This window comes from Ailuropoda melanoleuca, chromosome 2 (assembly GCF_002007445.2).
Source record: "Ailuropoda melanoleuca isolate Jingjing chromosome 2, ASM200744v2, whole genome shotgun sequence".
NCBI lineage: Eukaryota > Metazoa > Chordata > Mammalia > Carnivora > Ursidae > Ailuropoda > Ailuropoda melanoleuca.
In genome coordinates this window covers 7,184,636-7,203,530 of record NC_048219.1, presented here as the reverse complement: position 1 = coordinate 7,203,530, position 18,895 = coordinate 7,184,636, and the positions used below count along the sequence as shown (strand labels likewise).

Here is an 18,895-nt window from a genome sequence, read left to right as displayed (position 1 = left end):
ATGGTCTCGGGGTTGTGGGATTGAGCCCCCGCATCGGGCTCTGCTCAGTGCGGAGTCTGCTTGGGTCTCTCTCTTCCCCCCTCCCTCTGCTCCTCCCCACCTCGCGTGCTTACTCACTCTCAAAATAAATAAATCTTTTTTAAAAAACCATACATTTGCATTTGGAATGCATGATAGGATAGGTTTATGAGTGGTTGACATCTCTATCAGACTGGCGCTTGCGAACGGGCAAGGCAATAGCAGTGATTCTGGGTAGAGGCCTTTTTTTCTTTGTATTTTGAATTCTGTGATTCAGCAATTACACACTACTGAATAATTCCACAAGTATTTGTTGAATATCTCCTGTGGCAGCCCACGGGTCCAGTGCTAGGAATACAGAGCAAAATACGAGGTAACGTCCCAGGACTTGCTGGTTCTGCGTTGTCAGGAGCGCAGAGTGGCTGCTCAGCGGGGCGGAGTTCCTGCAATCGTGGCACTGACACGGCCTCACGGGCTGTGTGGTTTCCGAGCACTACGAAGACCTGTGAGCTGAGCACGGGCAGCCTTCTGAAGCCTCTACGCTGCTGGAGCGGGAGGCTCTTGCATTCTGGGTGTTTGCGCCCACCTGGGATGTCAAGTATACCGTATTCTCTCTGCACGTTTGTCAGGACGGCGGGAACAGCAACACAAGCGTGTTCTCAGAAACCCCGCGGTGTTACAACGAAGCCATGAATCCACCTTGTTCTCAGGAGAATCTCTAGGTATACTGGCGGGGAATTAGACTCGTTAGTAGTACTTTATCAGGTTTAACTAGAGAAGGGCCAGTAGGAATTAGTGTCTGCTGTGGATGAATAAATTTGGGTTTTTGTTTTGTTTTGTTTTTAAGATTTACTTATTTTGAGTATGCATGCACGTGTGTGAGCAGAGCCCGATACAGGGCTTGATCCCAGGACCCTGAGATCAGGACCTGAGCCAACATCAAGAGTCACATGCTTAATTGACTGAACCACCCAGGCACCCAGAATAGATCTTTTTTTTTTTTTTTTTTTAAGATTTTATTTATTTATTTGACAGAGATAGAGACAGCCAGCGAGAGAGGGAACACAAGCAGGGGGAGTGGGAGAGGAAGACGCAGGCTCCCAGCAGAGGAGCCCGATGTGGGGCTCGATCCCAGAACGCCGGGATCACGCCTTGAGCCGAAGGCAGACGCTCAACAACTGAGCCACCCAGGTGTCCCAGATCTGTTTTTTTTTTTAACACAGTTGGAAGGGTGCCCGGCTGGCTCAGTCGGTGGAGCATGTGACTCTTGATCTTGGGGTCATGAGTTCGGGCCCCACGTTGGGTGTAGAGATTACTTAAAAAAAAAAAAAAAACTTTAAAATGCATTTGAGGGACATTCAGAGCTCAACGACCCATTTCCGAGTAGGCCTCTCCAGCTCACAGTCGTTTATTCAGCAGTTACTTACGTCTGTGTCTGTGTTAGCATGTTCTCTGCATCACAAAGCATTCAAAAATAGAAACGAGAAAAGATAGGAAAAATAAATATGAAGGGATGGACTAATAATTCTTTTCTGTTTCCCAGTGTGCATCTAGTATATTCCCAGGAGTGTGTGCTCGCTTTGGAGACCACTGCTCGCTTTGGGGCTCCCCTAGCCCCACTGTAACACCCAGCCCACCGCTCAGCGGCTTATTCCAGAGTTAAGACCAGAGCACTGCACGGGCATCGTCTGCCTTTGGTCCCTGCCAACCCTCACTGCTGTGATAAAACATTCACAGTTGTGGTTTTCAAACATGTTTTCCTTTTAAGCCCTGCTTTCCTAACTATTGCTTGCTTGCTTCTCATGGCAGCATTTGGCCGTTCAGACACCCCCTTCTGTAGGAGCTGGTAGCCCTCTCTGCCCCCCTTTTGTGATCTTGCTCAATTTGGTGCCACAGTTAAGTGCAGGTGTGGAAGAACTATTGCCATTCTGCATATGGGCCTGGCCCTCGGGGTCCTGTGCCGAGGAGGAACTTTTTTCCACTTTTCTTATTTCTTGCTTGTCCCAGAGCACGCGCTTCCTCAGGGCGCTCCTGCACAGCTTAGCCATCTCTCTGGAGGAAGGCACGGGAACTGGCCAGCAGCCTGTATTAGCTGCCCGGCGGTCCCCTGGAGAACTCCACGCCGGGGTATGGAAGCCAGGAGGCTTAGGAAGTGCAGTGGGTCCAGACAGCCCCGAGGAGCGTCAGCAGGCAAAGGAAGGACACACTCAGGTGCGCTCCCTCGAATCCGGGAGCTCCGGACTGACACTCTATCCCTCCTCTGCCGGAGACTCCGGTCACCTTTTTGTCTCTCTCCTATCCTCTGCTGACCACGGTGCTTGGTTCTATGACTGCCTCCGTCTAGGAACCAAAGCCCTAGGAAGTTCCAGGAAGTGAGGCTTGTGGTCTCGCCTCACGGAACAGGCCTAGACTGACCTTGGAAGCTGAGTTAGTGTCCGCATAGACACAGATTTATCTCTGTTCCACTGGGTGGTGAGGCTCTCCATCCAGTCCGCACGTGTCGTCTCCACGGTCTAGGAGCTTTAGTATATTTCAGACACGGACGGATTCCACGACTGGGGACGGGGTGGGGACAGGGAAAGGACACAGGCTCTGGAGACAGGTACCACTTCGCGCTCTGGTCAACGGGAATGATGCTCTCATTTTTACTGAGTGTTTATTATGTGCCAGGCACTGCACTAGATACTTTACCAGGATTATCGCATTTGATCCTTTGAACAATTCTGCGAGGTAGATAACGGTTACTTGTATTTTACATATGACAGAACTGAAGCTTAGGTGGAAGTCCCTTGCTCACGGTCACCGCTGGTAGGGAGGTGAGCCGGGGTGCTAACCCAGCCTCCTGAAGCTCCTGGCCACTCAAGCTCGTTTTCAGACCTTTAAAATCAGGCCATTGTCTATCCAGAGAGTTGAAGATTTAGATAATGTTTATAAAGGGTCTGGCCCACAGACCTCACTAAATGGTATCTGTTCCCGTTTTTCCACACACGCAGATGTCATGTTTATTCTATGGTCTTAGAGTGAAAAAATCTTGGATCGTCACCTGCAACTACCGTGTGCTTTATCCTGCACAGGTGACACGGTCCTGCTCCCTCAGGGGCTTAGAGTTTGGTGGGGGAAGGGAGGGCAAGGGGGTGGCAAACAGGAGACAAGGCTCTCGGTGCGGTGTGTTCGGATTGAGTCCCCTGTACCAAGAGGCAGGAAACACAGTGCCGCCGCCATCAGGGTTGGTGGTCTCAGATTCCTTTCCGCACCAACCAGTGACACAAGGGTGTGGGAGACTCAGGATTGAATACAACCCGGTTGGCTCCTCCAGATACCAAAGCTCTGAGGCTGAGGGAGTCAAGTGTAAGGTGCCAGGCCCAAACAAGCCAGCCCTTAGTGGCAAGAGCCTAGAACCTAAAGAAAGCTGGTACAATGCCCATCCCTTTTCACACTGGTCCCAAGAAGCCATTTCCTATCCACAGTCTGATTTCAGTGAGATCTTGTCCAAGGTCTTGTAAAGGCTTGCAACGGTTGGCTGGTATCTCAGATTCCCTGAGAAACAGCAGTTAGGAAGCAGGGTTCCTCCAGCATCTAAAGGGTGTTCTGGAATTTCTCAAATATTTCTTCATAATCGTGTTCATCGTCATCTATAAAAGAGTTCAAGTCAATGATGATCTTTGGCCTTAAGCAGGTTCCTCCCCCTTTTAGGGCCCTGGGCAGGGAAGGAGTTGGTCTGGATGCTCTAAGGTCCTTGCTAGACCAGAAACTACAAATTGTTCTGAATACTGTGTAAATATTCCCCTTGCATGCCTAGGGGAGGGTAGTATGTTGGAGGCGGAACACATTTTCCTTGCCAGGACTCTGGAGCCCCTGGGAGAGGGACAGTAGGGACCTCCTCTCTTTTTTTAAGATTTTATTTATCTAAGAGAGGAAGGGAACACAAGTGGGCGGAGGGGCAGAGGCAGAGGGAGAAACAGACTCCCAACTGAGCAGGGAGCCCAACTCGGGACTCGATCCCAGCACCCCGGGATCATGACCTGAGCTGAAGGCAGACGCTTCACCGACTGAGCCACCCAGGCGCCCCTAAGTCTATCCCTTAAAAGCCTCTCTATCCAACTGGGACTGCAGAAGGGTCTGCTCAAGGGCAGGGCCTTGCTGAGGGTCAGGCCAGTGCCGTCAGAGGTACAAGCAGGAGCAGAGTAAGCAGGGGAGAAGCAAGGACAAGGGTGAATGGGCTGAAAGGGACTCACCTGGATCTTTTGTGACGGACTTAGTGTGCCTGGGGTCCTTCCTGTGGGCAGAAACCTTGCTGTATGTATTCGAGCTGTCCTTGGCGCACTGTGGCAGCGTCTTCATCTTGGGTTTGGGGTGCAGAGGGGCTTGCTGCAGTCCTGCCACTTGAGAGGACTAAGCGGGAGAAAAAGCAGAAGTCAGCAGGGTCCCAAGAAAGGGGGCAGCAGAGTCCATGAAATGTAATTCCTTCAAATGCCACTTCCTCTGCTCCCCTCTTGACTTCTGTTCAGGGTAGGGCTTCCTGGGACCCCAGGTGTTTTTATTTCTAGCGCATGAAATGTGCTTTGGCAGGGGAGACAGGCCAGGATGAGGACAAAAGGGTTGGGGGCTAGAGACAGGGCGCCCTGAGTTTCTGCACAGAGGGGATTCGGTCAGTGTCCTTCACATCTGCTGCTAAAGGGGCAAAAAACAGTCACAAAATCTCAGGACAGAGTGCGAGCGCTGAGAGGGGTCCCAGAAGGAAGAGGACTTTCGTTGAACTCCCACCTTAGGCCATATGCACACCTGTTTGTTGATCCTCCAGGGGACCCTCCGAGTAGCTGTTTGAGTTCCCAATGACCCACAAGGAAACAGGCTCAGAGAGAGTGCGCCGTGTCATACCTCACACGGGACTGCAAGCTGGGCCAAGGTTCAGACCCAGCACCGTGGCCGTGACCTCGAAAGCTCGTGCTCTTTCTAGCACACTATGCTGTGGACAGCAAACGATATAGGGCCCCAATCAGCGGTGGGGAATACTGACGCGGAGAAGAAAAGCTGCAGGATCAAGGGCAGCGAGCGGGGACTGGGCCCAAAGTCACTTCCAACAGGAGCAAAGGCAGGGACTGAGGTCTGTCAGTGGTTTGTACTGTGTTCTCTCCCGCACTGTCAGGAAGGCCTGTGTTTCAGATGTCCCGGTCTATTCTTCGTTCTGTCAGGAAACGACTGCCCCCCTCCTCCTCCACAGATGCAGGCCCTTCTGGGGCCAAAACTGCTCCGGGTTCATCTTTCTCACTTCTGCCGCCATCCCGCCACCTGCCCTCGCAGCACAAAATGCGAGTTTCCCCAAATCCCCACATAGCAAGCTTGCTACATTTAACCGTGTCCTTTCAACACGGCTCATCTGTTGTCAGCAGGGCCCCACCGTCAGGTGCCCGGGCTGGGTGCTCAGACCCGGGTCAGAGCCCAGGCTGCCGTGTGCTAGCTGTGTGACCTCAGGTCAGCCACTCTCCCTCTCTGTGCCTCTTGTTCTCTCCACTGTAGAAAGAGCCATCTCTCGGTGCCCACCTCACAGGGACATCCCGAGAGCCGTATGGGGCGCTGCGTGGACGGCACCTGCCATGGAGGAGACACCAGCGGGCCACAGCTAAGACACCAGCCCTGTGAGCCAGTGACCTTACCCCGGCTTCACTGGTGAGGAAATGGACAGGAGCACAGGCCACAGACGAGTGAACTGGGCCACGGACGGGTCTTTCTGCTTCCGTGCCTGGTTCTTTCCCCGTCCCCGTGACTCGGTTTGGGTCAGTTCAGCACTCACTGGCACTGTCTGCCCGCCTGGGAGCGGGCAAGGTTCCTGTCCTCACAGACCCCGCACAGCACACTGAAAACAAGCTGTCGGCCTGGCCGCCCCACCCCTGCCCGCACCCCCAGGCTGTGCACTGCACAAACACGGAAGGGGGAAGGCTGTCAGTGCCAGAGGAGGCCTGAGCTGAGCCTTGCCCACTGAAAGGAGGAAGCACATTCTTGCAAAAGGCCCAGCACGTATAAAGTGCTGAGGCAGGAATCTTGGCGTCCTGAGAAAGCTGAAGGAGTTTCTCTGTGGCTGAGTGTGGACCAGAGTGGGTGGTGGCGGATGGGTCTTGCAGGGTGAGACTGAAGTTCATAAAGGACCCTCCCTGGATGCCACACTAAGGGGCTGACATTACCCCCCGGCCATGGGGAGCCACTGAAGGTTCAGAAGGTTCAGAGGATAGGGCCGAGGCCCATCGGTAACCCGGGAAGGGCTTGGGAGGCCATTCTGACAGCTGACGGGGGGAGGGAGAGGCTGCTGACACGGTTGAGGGGACAGCTGATGAAGCCCGACTGAGGGGACAACAGCAGGGGAAGCACAGTGAGGCTGGAGGCAGAGGCTTATGCCCCGGCTCAGGCCTCCCACTTCCGAACCGGGACTCTGGGCAAGTCTCAGGGTCTCCGAGTCCTCAGCGTCTTGCCCGTAAAATATGAATCATCATACCTGCACCAGATTGTCAGGATCGAGTCAGAATAATGGCGCACAGCGTGTAGGTGTGGAAACTTAAGTTCTATACAACTGAGAGAGAGATGCGATGCAGGACAAAGAAGCGGCAGGACCCGCAGCGACCCTGGTGGGTTCCCTCCCCACCCACTTTGGTATATTGGTACCTGGCCACTTTTGTCCTTGCCGCTTTGTTTCTTCTGCCCACTGAGGCCCTGGCTTTTGGGGGGCCTCGGTGGGGGGGGTTGGTTCTCGAAGTCCGGTAACTGCCGGAGGGTATAGTAGAAGGCTTCTGTCAGCTCCTCCACTGTGGCCACAGGGAGGGGCCCAGCTGGCTGGCCGGGCTGCCCCTCGGTCTCCACAACAGTCAGGTCCAGCCACCGGGGAGGGATCTCGAAGCACATGTCAGGGGTGGAGTCAAGGCTGACCATCAAGAAGGGTTCTGTGATTTTGTCCTCCAGCCGCAGGCCTGGGAAGGAGGGCAGAGGATCAACAGGAAGGCTGCTGTCCTTGGCCACCACCTTGGCCTCACAGGGCAGTGGAAACTGGGCAGTCAGATCTTCCAGGTTATAGCGTCGATTGTCACTCATCTCCTCCACGAAACTACTGGAGAAGTAGAGGGGCAGCAGAATCTGGTCTTCGTCTTCTCCCTCTGCATACTCTTCCTCCTCAGCCTGGTCGCTCAGCCGCTGACACACCAAGACATCTATGTCCTGGCCTTTGGCCCCATGGGCCTGGCCACACCTCAGCACCTCCAACCTGTCGCCCACGGCCAGGGACGCAAACCCAGGGCCGTCTGTCCCTTCGCCCTCACAGTCCTTTGTGGCCACGACCCGGAGGGGTTGGCCTGGCCGAAGAGCACCCAGGAGGTCATAGGCCGTGAGGAACTCTCTCGGCCGCCGCCGCAGCTTGCCCTGATAAGCCCCGGAGACCATGAAGTGTCTGGGCACCTTCCGGCCCTTGGTGGAGACCAGGACCCGCCAGGGTGGTGAGGCCAGGCCATGGATGCAGAGCTTCTGGCCTTTCTGCAAGGAGCCTACCCATGGGCTGAGGAAGATGGGGGGCCCCTCCGGAACTTCCAGGATCTCCGTGGGCAGAGGGAAGGGGCCTCCCCGGGCCAGGGCCTCGCTCAGCAGCAGTGGCTGAATGAAGTGGATGTGTTGAGAGGAGGCGGTGACATCTTCCACGTCGACCTCCAGGGTGGAGGGGATCTTGACAGTGGTCCTGCGCACTGCGGGGAGGGGAGGTCAGCTCAGGGGATGCCCCACACACCAGCTCAGGGGTGTCCCTGCACCCCCAGCAAAGATGTCTGGGCTGGCTGACCTCTTCCCTGTTCTGTTCTGCCAGCACTTTCCTATGGCATCAGATTCCTTACTCTTTTCCTTAACCTCTTTTCAAAAGGTATTCTAGAAATTTTTAAACATTTATAAAAATAGAATAGTCTAGCGAACCCCCTATCACCAGCTTCAACATTTAATTCACAGCCCATCTTCTGTCATTCATACCCTGTCTGTCCCCCTCCACTGGGTTATTTTGAATCAGAATAATCACGTCATCTTGACCTTTCAGTGTGTATCTCTAAGAGAAGGGATAAAGTTAAAAACAGAACCACAATGCCATTACCACACCTAGATAATAATTGATAATTCGTTAATAGCATCAAATAGCTAATTTGTTCAACCTCTTTTTAAACTTTAATAGAATTTTGAATGTAATTTTATAAGCTACCTTTCCAAATCCTTTCACATTTTTGTATTTCTGGGTTTTTTTTTTTTTAAGATATTATTTATTTATTTGTCAAAGCGAGCAAGTGCATGCACAAGCAGGAGGAGTGGCAGGCAGAGGGAGAGGCAGGCTCCCTGTCATCAGGGAGCCCAGTGCGGGGCTCCATCCCAGGACCCTGGGATCATGACCTGAGCTGAAGGCAGACGCTTAACTGACTGAGCCACCCAGGCCTCCCTCCGTTCTGCATTTTAAATGAAGAGATAAAACCACATCAAGAGGGGTGCCTGGATGGCTCAGTCGGTTAAATGTCCAACTCTCAATTTCAGCTCAGGTCATGATCTCAGGGTCATGAGATCGAGCCCCGAGTCCGGCTCCCTGCTGACTGTGGAGCCTGCTTAAGATTCTCTCCCCCCGCCCCCACCCCACTCATGTATGCTCTCTCCCTAAAAAAAATTAAAATTAAGAAAAACAGTGGTTGGGTCTCTTGAGTGGCTCATTTGGGTGAGCGTCCGACTCTTGGTTTCAGCTCAGGTGGTGATCTCAGGTCAAGAGATCGAGCCCTGAGTGAGGCTCTGCGCTCAGCGAGGAGTCTGCTTGAGATTCTCTCCCCACCTCTGCCCCTCCCCAGTGCACGCACACTCTCTCTCAAATCTTTAAAAAACAAAAACAAGCTAGTAAAGTGTAGGTCATTTCTTAGGACGTTCCTCCGTACAGGCTGGAGGCAGAATGCAGAGCAGGGCTCGAGAACCAGGCAGAACCTGGTCAGGTCTTCCAGAGTGGAGGGAGAGTGGTGCCCTAGGACCCTGACATATATAAACACAAGGTCCCATATTTCTCGTACAAGCTAACCAAAGCCGGGAGGAGGGGTGCTTTTTATCGTAGTTTTCTGACTACTGGATGAAGAACACTAGGATTAAAATCGCTATTGTGGTTCCTAAGGAGATTGTGGGTCTAGGCTGGGATCAGCAGCAGCCACGCACATCACAAATGCCCTCCCGTCCCTTGCATCTGATCGACACTGCATGCCAAGATCGGTGCTGCAAGTTAGGCTCGGGACAGACAGAGCCGGGGCGGTCTGCTTGCCCCGCACCTCACGCAGCCATAAGAACTGCCTCCTGGGTCGGGGCAAACCCCTGAGCGCCCAATTACAGATGTGCAGAAAAGGCAAACAGCTGGCCTGAGGCTTCTATCCTAGAAAAGCCTGCCTGCAAGGCTGGTCCTTGGCTGGCGTCTGGGGACATGGTTTAGCGCCTGTTCCCGCCATCACTCACTGGTGGGGGTGGGTTCCTGTCCTACTGTACAATCAGTGATGCTGAACACCAGCTTCCTATCTGAAGTCTGGAATTGGGGTGCGTGCTAAGCAGAGGAGACCTATGTGACCAGCCCCCAATAAAAACTCTGGGCACTGAGCTTCCCTGATAAATAACACCTCACACGTGTTGTCACTGTTCAGCACTGGAGGGATGCCGCGTGTTCTGTGTGACTCCACTGGGAGACGACTCTTGGGTCCTTTTGCTGTAATAAGTCATGGCTGTGAGTACAACCGTACGTCAAGTCCCAGGAGGCCTCCCAGCAGGTCGTCAAACCTGGGGGTGGCCTTGGGCCCAGCACAACAGGAAATACAGGGGACAGATGCGCACTGGCACCGTCCCAAGGAGGCTGGCAACGAAATCCAAAATGTGAGAGAGCCTACAGGACAAATGGCCAAGTCCCTCCAGCAGATTAATTATGAGAGAAATAAGAAAGGAGAAACTCCAGAGTAACATTTAAAAGGCCTAACAATCAACAGCAGTCTCGGGATCTTATCTGGGTCCCGCTGAGAATAGTAGAACGATTTATGAGACAGTAGGGGACGTTCAAACACCGAATAGTATTGGGAGTTATTGTTAAATTTTTTGGTGTGATGATGGTACTGTGTATTTGTTTAAAAAATTACTTTTAAAAGAGACACGCGGAAGTATCCATACGAGAAATGATAGGCTACCCGGGGTTTGTTTTGAAATAATTGGGCAGGGTGGGGAGAGTATGAAACAGGACAGATAGGTTCTGAGTTAGTAACTGTGATGCCGGTGATGGGGTCCAGGACCCCACCCTCTGCTTGTACGTGTTTGAATTGTTCCATAATTGTTTTCAAATATTTTTAAAAATCAGGCTAAAGCATTCCCGCTTGGCTCTGGAGCCCACCAGGAAACATGAGCCTCTGCTCCCTAGATAACGGCCAGGGAGCCGAACCTCAAACTCTGTCCTCCAGGGAAGAGGCCCCAGGGCACACGTTCTGCCTCCACTCCGGCTGGACCTCCGAGCAGCCAGACCTGGCCTGCTGCTGCCTGTTTCACCAGCCCTGCTCTGCACGCTGCCTCCAGCCTGTCCTCAGAAACAGCGCATGAAGCAGCTCGGGATTCATCCAGCACCCTCGTCAGGCAGACAGGAGGGGGCCTTGAGGAGCAATCCCATCCTCCCCCGAGGCAGGAAATCTGTGTCTCCGGAGGAAATGGTCAAGGTTTTACTCTGTAACTGCTGCTTTGTCCTAGCTGCTAGCGAGCTCACAATCCAACTTTTGCCTATTTTTATAAAGAGTGGGACTCACTCTTAAGTTCCCTCATGGTCCTGTCTCCTTTTATACCTAACTTCCCACTGTTTGGGAATCTTTATTCTGTTACGTTGTGCGTACTGGGTAAGCGACCTGGTCCCTGGGGTACCCTCCATCGGAGCAGCTTCCCAGGGCCCTTCTCTCGCCCCATCAACCGTCCCTCTGCCCGGACGACTCACAGTGCATGATGGCTTGGAGCTCATACTGGGGCCTCAGGATCAGGGAACGCCAGGGGAGGGTGGGGCAGGTGAAGAGGCGGTCGCTCAGGGCTGGGTCCTGCAGGGCCTGGAGCAGGGGCCGAGGGGCACCAGGCTCCCACTCCCAGAAGGGCCCCTTCTGGGACAGGGGCAGGTGCAGAATGAACGGCTGGGTTTCGGTGTCTAGCACGCAGCGGGCACGGTAGGTCCTATGGTATGCTTCCACATCCTCAAGCAGGAGGGGCTGGTCCCTGGGCACCACCCTGGCCCCTGTGGTGATTCTGTGGGTTGACATGAAGCCAATGGGCAGCTTCTTGGAGCGCCGGGTTGCAGCAGAGAGCAGCTCCTCCAGGGTTGCATAGCTCTGAGGGCCGGTGAGGGGGCTGAAGTGGCCTGTGGGGCACAGCAGAGGGTGTCAAGGTGGGATGGGCCTTTGCTGGGTCCAGGGCCACACATACCAGGCCCCCCTCTGCCTCAGAGAACCCGGTCAGAATCCCCCGAAGACAAGCACCAAGCATCTGGACATCCAGGCCTGAGGGGCAGGGCTGAGGGACAAGAAGCAACAAGTGCCATGTGTGAAGGGACAGTGACAGGTAGAGATGGAGACAGTTCCTCCTTACGAGGTTAGGCAAGAACACAGAGGGATTGTTGCCAGAGACAGAACAGGGATGTGTGTCCCAGAAGACACTGACAATGGCCGCATTTGCCTACCTCCTGAACCTACCTCCAATTCAGCCAACCGTGCTTCCATATTCCTCACCACCGCGCCAATCCGCGCATCCAACACCCATCACCCCCCGCTGGGGCAGCGCCATTGTCCCTCTCTCTCCCAAACTAGAAACCCAGGGGCTCCTAACCAAATGACTCACCCCCACATCCTGTCTGCCAATTCTCGGGGCCTGACTGTTCTTCCCCCATCCCCTTCTTCCCCTGTCCCCGCTCACGCTTCTCCTGCCACTGTACTTGCCTAAAACACCCCACATCCAGACATCGCTTCCAGAGTGTTCCTGCCCCAAAACACCCAACACGAGACTAATCAAGGCAACATCACACTAAACCCACACTGAAGGACGTTCTGCAAAAGTACCAGTCTAGGGNGTTCTGGAAAAGTACCAGTCTAGGGGCGCCTGGGTGGCACAGCGGTTAAGCGTCTGCCTTCGGCTCAGGGCGTGATCCCGGCGTTATGGGATCGAGTCCCACATCAGGCTCTTCCGCTATGAGCCTGCTTCTTCCTCTCCCACTCCCCCTGCTTGTGTTCCCTCTCTCGCTGGCTGTCTCTATCTCTGTCGAATAAATAAATAAAATCTTAAAAAAAAAAAAAAGTACCAGTCTAGACTCTTCAAAAAGTGGATGTCAAGACAAAAGCCAAAGAATTGTTCCAGCCTGAAGGAGATTAAGAAATTGATATGTGTGCATGGCGCACTGGGTGTTATACGCAACTAATGAATCATGGAACTTTACATCAAAAACCAGGGATGTACTGTATGGTGACTAACATAATATAATAAAAAATATTATTATAAAAAAAAAAGAAATTCATATGTGGTCTGGGGGCATCTGCGTGGCTCAGTCGGTTAAATGTCCAACTCTTGATTTCAGCTCAGGGTTGCAAGTTCAACCCCCGAGTTGGGCTCCATGCTTGGTGTGGAGCCTACTTAAAAAAAAATGTGGGGGCGCCTGGGTGGCTCAGTCGTTAAGCATCTGCCTTCGGCTCAGGGCGTGATCCCGGAGTCCTGGGATCAAGCCCCACTTCAGGCTCCTCCAACTGGGAGCCTGCTTCTTCCTCTCCCACTCCCCCTGCTTGTGTTTCCTCTCTCTCTGGCTGTCTCTCTCTCTGTCAAATAAATAAATAAAATCTAAAAAAAAAAAAATGTGGGCACCTAAGTGGCCCAGTTGACTAAGCGTCTGACATCAGGCTCTGCACTGGGTGTGGTACGTGCTTAAGATTCTCTCTCTCCCTTTCCTTCCTCCCTCGCCTGCCTCACACACGTGCTCTCTCTCTCTAAAAAAATAAAAATAAAAAGGAGAAGATTATTCCTATTAGGAAAAAAAAAAGAAAGAAATCGATCTGATCTAGGATTGGCTTCTAGATCAAGGGGAAACCGACTATAAAGGACATTTATTAGGACAGTTGTTGGAATGTGAATAGACTAGGTTAGACAGCTGTATTATACCAACATTAAATTTTCTGAATTTGATCATTGAACTATAGTCTTGTGAACAAATGTCCTTGTACTTAGGAGTACTATTAGTAAACATAAGGAGTGATATTTAGGTGTAAAGGGTTATCATGTCTGCAATTCACTCTCAAAGGGTCCAGGAAAAAGATGTGTATACACACATACACATACAGTGATAGATGTTTATGCATGTGTGTGCGTGTGGAGAGAGGAAGAGTTGGTGAACTGGAAAACACCTGGTAAATCTGGATAAAGGGTGTACAGTGGTTTTAGCAAGCCTTCTGTGAACTTGAACACATTTCAGAAGAAAAAGGAAAAACCCTCAAAATACAAAATAAAGCACACCACTTCCATATTTGAAACCCTCATTGGCTCCTGGGTGCTCTCAAAAACCAAAACGTGCCTGTGGCTCCCCCAAAGCCCTCTGGTACCTCTCCCACCTGCCTCCCCATTGCCTGCCCCTCCCCGGGAACCCAAGCCCTCGCTTGTCCCATTCAGGCGATCACAGGAAGTCACCGGAAGAAGGAGCCCTCGGATACACCTGCTCTGGGCCCCGCCCTGTTCTAAGCACTTCATGTGCAGCGACTCATTTAGTCCTCACCTCGAGCCTGACTATCCCGCTCCAGAGGAGTGCGGTGAGGCACAGACACGCGCCAGGAACTGGCCAAGGCCACAGCTGGTAGCCAGCAGAGCGGGGATTCCCATCCGGGCCGTTGGCTTCAGCGCCCCGGGGCACGGCCCACTACACACCTGTTTAGGAACCGAGCCCCGACATTTCTGGAGCACCAGCTGTGCACGAGCTACTCCCTGTACTTTCTCTCTCTGGGAGTCCTTCCTCCTGCTCAGGTGTCACCTCCTCCAGAAAGCCCGCACAGACCCCCGAGGCAGGCTCCTGCCAGGAACCCTCTCTAAACTACGGGTCTACTGTTGCCTTCCTCTCACTGCCATCCTGGAAGCTCCCGGATGGAGAGGACTGTGCCCCGCTCATCCTGAGCCCCACACCCCCAGCCCCGAGCCCAGGGCCCGGCACACAACAAGTGCCAGTAAATGTCTGGCGAGGGAATGTGTGAGCAAACACAGAGACGGCCGGTGGACAAAGACCTAGAGCAAAGAAAGTCCCAGCCGAGAGGCAGATGGGATCAGGCAGATGGATACGGACAGGAAGCAGCCGCCCCAGGTGAAGGGCATTGTCAGACCACTCAGAGGACAGCCCAGGCCTTGGGGCAGAGCCGTGGGGGATGTGAGAGCACAGGTGCCAAACTAGAGGGGCGAGAGTGCGTGCAGGGGCTGGAGGGGGCCAGTGCGCTGAGGGGGGACACAGAGCTGCCTGCCTTACCACAGAAGCTGGGGGTGATTTCCATGGTCTGGCCCGTTCCTGGGTTCTCGCAGACCACCTTCTGGAGGCGAACCTGGGTGACCTTGATCAGGTCCCCTGTGGAGAGGCAGCACTCATTCCCAGAGATCTCGTAGATGGAACCTGCGGAGAGACAAATCCAGTTTCCCCTCGCTGGCCAGCCTGCGCCCTGCTCCCCCACAGGCTGTGCCCCGCCGCTGCTCTGCAAGTGGTGGTCCGCTGCCTGGAGAGGGCTTCCCTGTCTGTCCCCACCCTCGCTCAGCGGGACTCCAGCAGCAGGAACCCTGCCTGTGCCTCTTTTAGCGCTGGATGGACCCCTCTGTGACACTCTTCTCGGGCCTTCTCCCCATCGCCATGCCAGGGCCGGCCCAGCATCCCTGCAGCCGGCCCAGCATCCCTGCAGCCTCAGCGGCCTCGCCCCTGAGCACATGGTGAAGTCCCAACTCCCATGGGGCAACTGCCGTGTCAGGCCCAGAGAAGTACGGTGACTGCCCGGAGGTCATACACGGCCTGACACCCACGCCGGGGCTTTCTTTGTCTCGTGATTGGGTTTAAAGGAAGCGCGGGAGAAAACGGAAGGCCGCTGACAGGCTGGGCGCAGGGTGCAGGTTTCTGGGGCGCCACCATCAAGCACGGCCGCCCCACTTAATGATTTCAAAGTGTGTAAAGCAGTGTCCAGAACATGGAAGGTGCTCGAGAAAGATCTCTCCCCGACCCCCCGCCCTCATGGGGTGGACAGGCTCCGTCTGCTGACTCGGGAGGGGACAGCATACACAGGTCAGCCTTGAGGCCACCTGACCCCCCCACAAAACCCTCCCCCCATCCCCAGCACGACTTTCACGACGGCCCTGAGAAGCGGATGAAAATCCCACCCCTTAGCCCAGCAAATGCACACGGGCTCACAAACGGGAGGTCTGTCTGTTTCAGGGGGTGCAGGGGATGGCCCCTCAGGGCTGGTGCGAACCGCAGCTGGGGTGCTGGGTACCGGACTGCAGATGAGCTTTGCAGTAAAGACCCGTGACTGCCCTCCGAGGCAGGACCGCTTCCCTTTCCTAAATAATGAGCTGCTCCTGGATGAGGTTGGGTGGGGTCCCCAGATGATCAGGTCAAAGGGGGCGGCAGAACGAGGACCCCAGCCCCGGGTGTTTCCCTGTATAGCTGGAGCCCCTCCCCGCCCAGCTAATGGCTTCGCAGGGTGGGGCCCTGCCCCCAGCCCCATGGCTCTCACCAGCTGTCCTCATCTCGCCAAACCTCCACCACTTCCCGCGCCCCGGGTCAGGGAGAATGAGGAAGCAGCCACTGTGACACAGCGGTCAGGGATGTCAGCAGGAGAGCAAACAGCGGAGGCCCCCGCAGGGAGCCCCCGGAGGAGAAGTCAGCATTTGAACCCACATCCGCCAGATTCCCAAGTGGACCTGGCCAAACCCAGTGTGTGATGGCGCATCCTGCCCCCTGCGCGGCCCTCCATATGTCTCCCCCTTGGTTTAGGACACCCCCCCCCCTTGGAGCCTCAGAACACTTCACTGGAGACTGCTGTGACAAAGCAAGGGAAGAGAAAGAGGGAACCGATGCGGCAGGGCACCCCCGCATTAGTTTGCTAAGGAAGGAGCCTCTCCCCCTCCAGCCAGTCTCCAAGTTCCCTCTACGTCCGTCGTCCCCACTCCGTCGCCGCAACCCTCCCAGCAGCTTCCCCTCCCCTCCACTGGCGACGGAGCCCCTGCTATGCACCCATCCCCGGGAACCAGGTAGGCAGAAGCGCAGGTGCGCAGGGAGCGGAGAGCGGGGAAGGCTGTGGGCGGAGCAGCCCTGCCAGCTGAGAACTTCAGAGCTGAGAGATGAGGTTGCAAAGCTAAGGGAAGGTGGGCTGGAAGGGCTGAATGAAGGCGCGTAGATAGGCGTCAAGGGAGGGGGGGAGTGGGAGGGCACGCGGAGGGCAGGGCTGACCTGGCACGAGCTCGGATGTTCCGCTTCCCCACGGTCAGACCTCCCTCGGTGCTCACCGCGGTTTCAACCCCCGCTTGGTTCGGTTCCACCCACCTGAGTGTCTAAGCTCATTGACTTCTCATCATCGCCCTGCGGGGCAATCAGCGCTCTCCCATTCCACGAAAGCAAAAGCCGAGGCCCAGAGAGGTTGAGTGTGGCCCCAAGTCACACCTGGGCTTGGGCCCTGGCAGCGAGGCTGCGTTTCCCGGGTTGCCGTCGCCCGGGCCGCGGTCCTGCCGCACCACCCAGGGAGAGCCAGGCAGCGGGGACGGGAGTCGCGTGGTCGCTGCCCCTCACTCACCTTGGAAGTAGACCCCCGAGCAGACCCGCAGCACACGCGGGAGGGAGGCGAGGTCCAGGGTGCAAACGAAGTCCTGCAGCGACACCGGCTCCATGGTCCTCGCTACTCGCTGGACGCCGACCGAGTGGCCGCAGCCCGCGCGCTGAGTCCGCAGCCCCACCCCGCCCCGCCCCCCGCGGCCGATGTGGGCGGGGCCGCTCCGCTGCGGGGCGTGGGGACCTCGCGGTGCCCTCTGCCCGCCTCGGTTTCCTCGGCCCTAAAATGGGCCACAGTGCCGACCTCTCACCTTGGCCGCGCGACGTCGAAGGTCTAGATCAGGGTCTGACTCCTGGAGGCTCGTCCCCGGTGATGTATTCCACGGTGGAGGGGGGGAGCTGATGGAGAGGAAGAAGCCCCAGCCGCCCCCCACCTGCCTCCCCCCACCCGTCCTCGCGGTCGGTCGGCCTGGTGTCGTGCTGGGTCTCACGGGAGAGGCACAGCCCTGCCCTTTGCGTCTGTGGAGAAAGATGCGGTGTCAGGTCTCCTGACTCCCTCTCCGGGACTCTCACGGTCGCCTAGTGATGGGGAGTTCACCATCTTTCCGGGACGCTCATACCTTCTGGACAGTTCTAGTTAAATTTTTTTCCTTGGGCTAAAGAGAAATCTGCTTAGGCGAGAACCCTCTTGCTTGGTATCTAACTTTAAACAAATCACTGACTTCTGAGTTTCAGTTTCCTCATCCGTAAAATAGGGCAAAGAATCAGCTGGTCGTGAGGATTAAATGAGATCATTTAGGTATTGTGCAAAATTCTTTATTTCACTTTTTGTCACTATAAAAGTAATAGACTTCTCATCAGAAATAACAAAAGTTTGGGGCGCCTGGGTGGCTCAGTCGGTTGAGCCTCCGGACTTTTGGTTTGGGCTGAGGTCATGATCTCCTGGTCCGGCATCCAGCTCTGCCCAGAGGGGAGGGGGGGGTTGCCTGCCTGAGATGCTCTCTCTCTCCCTCTCCCTCTGCCCCTCCCCCTGCTCTCTCTCTCTCTAAAATAAATAAATCTTTTTTTAAAAAAAGAAATCAAAGTTTAAAATAAAAGGAATAAACCGTAATTAAAGACACTTGACAAATTAAAAAGAGGGCATTCTTTCCCACTATCCAAACATACTTAATACTAACACTTGGCTGTGTTTCTGTCTACTCTTTATTCTGTTTGTGTGCAGATTTTAAACTTTTTTCTTTCTTTTTTTTTAAGATTTTATTTATTTATTTGACACAGAGAGAGAGAGCGAGAGAGGGAACACAAGCAGGGGCAGAGGGAGAGGGAGAAGCAGGCTTCCCGCTGAGCAGGGAGCCCGATGCGGGCTCGATCCCAGGACCCTGGGATCATGACCTGAGCTGAAGGCAGACGCTTAACGACAGCCACCCAGGCGCCCCAACTTTTTTCAATTTACACTAAAGTTGCAAAAAATAGATTTCCCACATATACTTCAGCTGCTTTCAAATTCCCCTAAAGCCGCCCTCTCACATTACCAGGGCGCATTTATCAAAACTAAGAAACCAACATTGCTACATTAATGTTAAATAAATTGTAGACTTTATTTGGATTTTATCCACTTTTTCTCTGATGTCCTTTTTCTGTTCCAGAATCTCATCCAGGATTCCGTATTGCATTTAATCCACACGTCTCCTGTCTGTGACCCGTTCTGCACATTTTCCGGTTCTCCTTCTAAGCTTGACAGTCTTGAGGAGAAGCTGGTCAGGCATCTTGCAGAATGCCAGATTTTTTTTGATGGTTTCCTCCTGACTAGACTGGGGCTGTGGGTTTTCCGGGAGGATACTACCAAGGTGCTAAGCCCTTCTCATCACGGCCTCTCCAAGGGGACACATGACATGGGCACAGGACTTTTCACTGTCATCACTTTGTTAAGGCCGTGTTTCCAGCTTTCTTCCCTGGAAACTTGCTATTTTCCACTGTCCATACTCCGTTCTTTGGAAACAAGTGGCTAAGTGCAACCCACCGTTAGGGGAAGCTAAGCCCCACTTCCCGGGGTGAGGAACATCCAAAAAATTACTTGGGAGTCCT

At 54.3% G+C, this 18,895-nt stretch overlaps 1 protein-coding gene across 1 annotated transcript; it reads right to left on the bottom strand.

The window, feature by feature from the left end:
- Positions 1-1,394: 1,394 nt before the first annotated feature.
- THEMIS2 (thymocyte selection associated family member 2) lies at positions 1,395-16,991 on the bottom strand. Its single transcript, XM_002913325.4, has 6 exons — positions 16,836-16,991; positions 14,534-14,674; positions 11,000-11,410; positions 6,673-7,736; positions 4,254-4,410; positions 1,395-3,650 (listed from the first exon to the last, which is right to left on the bottom strand). The coding sequence occupies exons 1-6, from the start codon at positions 16,927-16,929 to the stop codon at positions 3,595-3,597; spliced, it is 1,923 nt and encodes a 640-aa protein (XP_002913371.1). The 5' UTR covers positions 16,930-16,991; the 3' UTR covers positions 1,395-3,594.
- Positions 16,992-18,895: the final 1,904 nt, after the last annotated feature.

Bases quoted from the DNA above. Each gene is read 5' to 3' on its own strand.
- THEMIS2 (XM_002913325.4), bottom strand. From the start codon at position 16,929: ATGGAGCCGGTGTCGCTGCAGGACTTCGTTTGCACCCTGGACCTCGCC. The intron at 7,737-10,999 runs GTGAGTCGTCCG...CCCTCCCCGCAG, and splicing joins GCTCCAAGCCATCATGCACT to TGCGCAGGACCACTGTCAAG. The intron at 4,411-6,672 runs GTACCAATATAC...TCTCCCGCTTAG, and splicing joins GCAAGGACAAAAGTGGCCAG to TCCTCTCAAGTGGCAGGACT.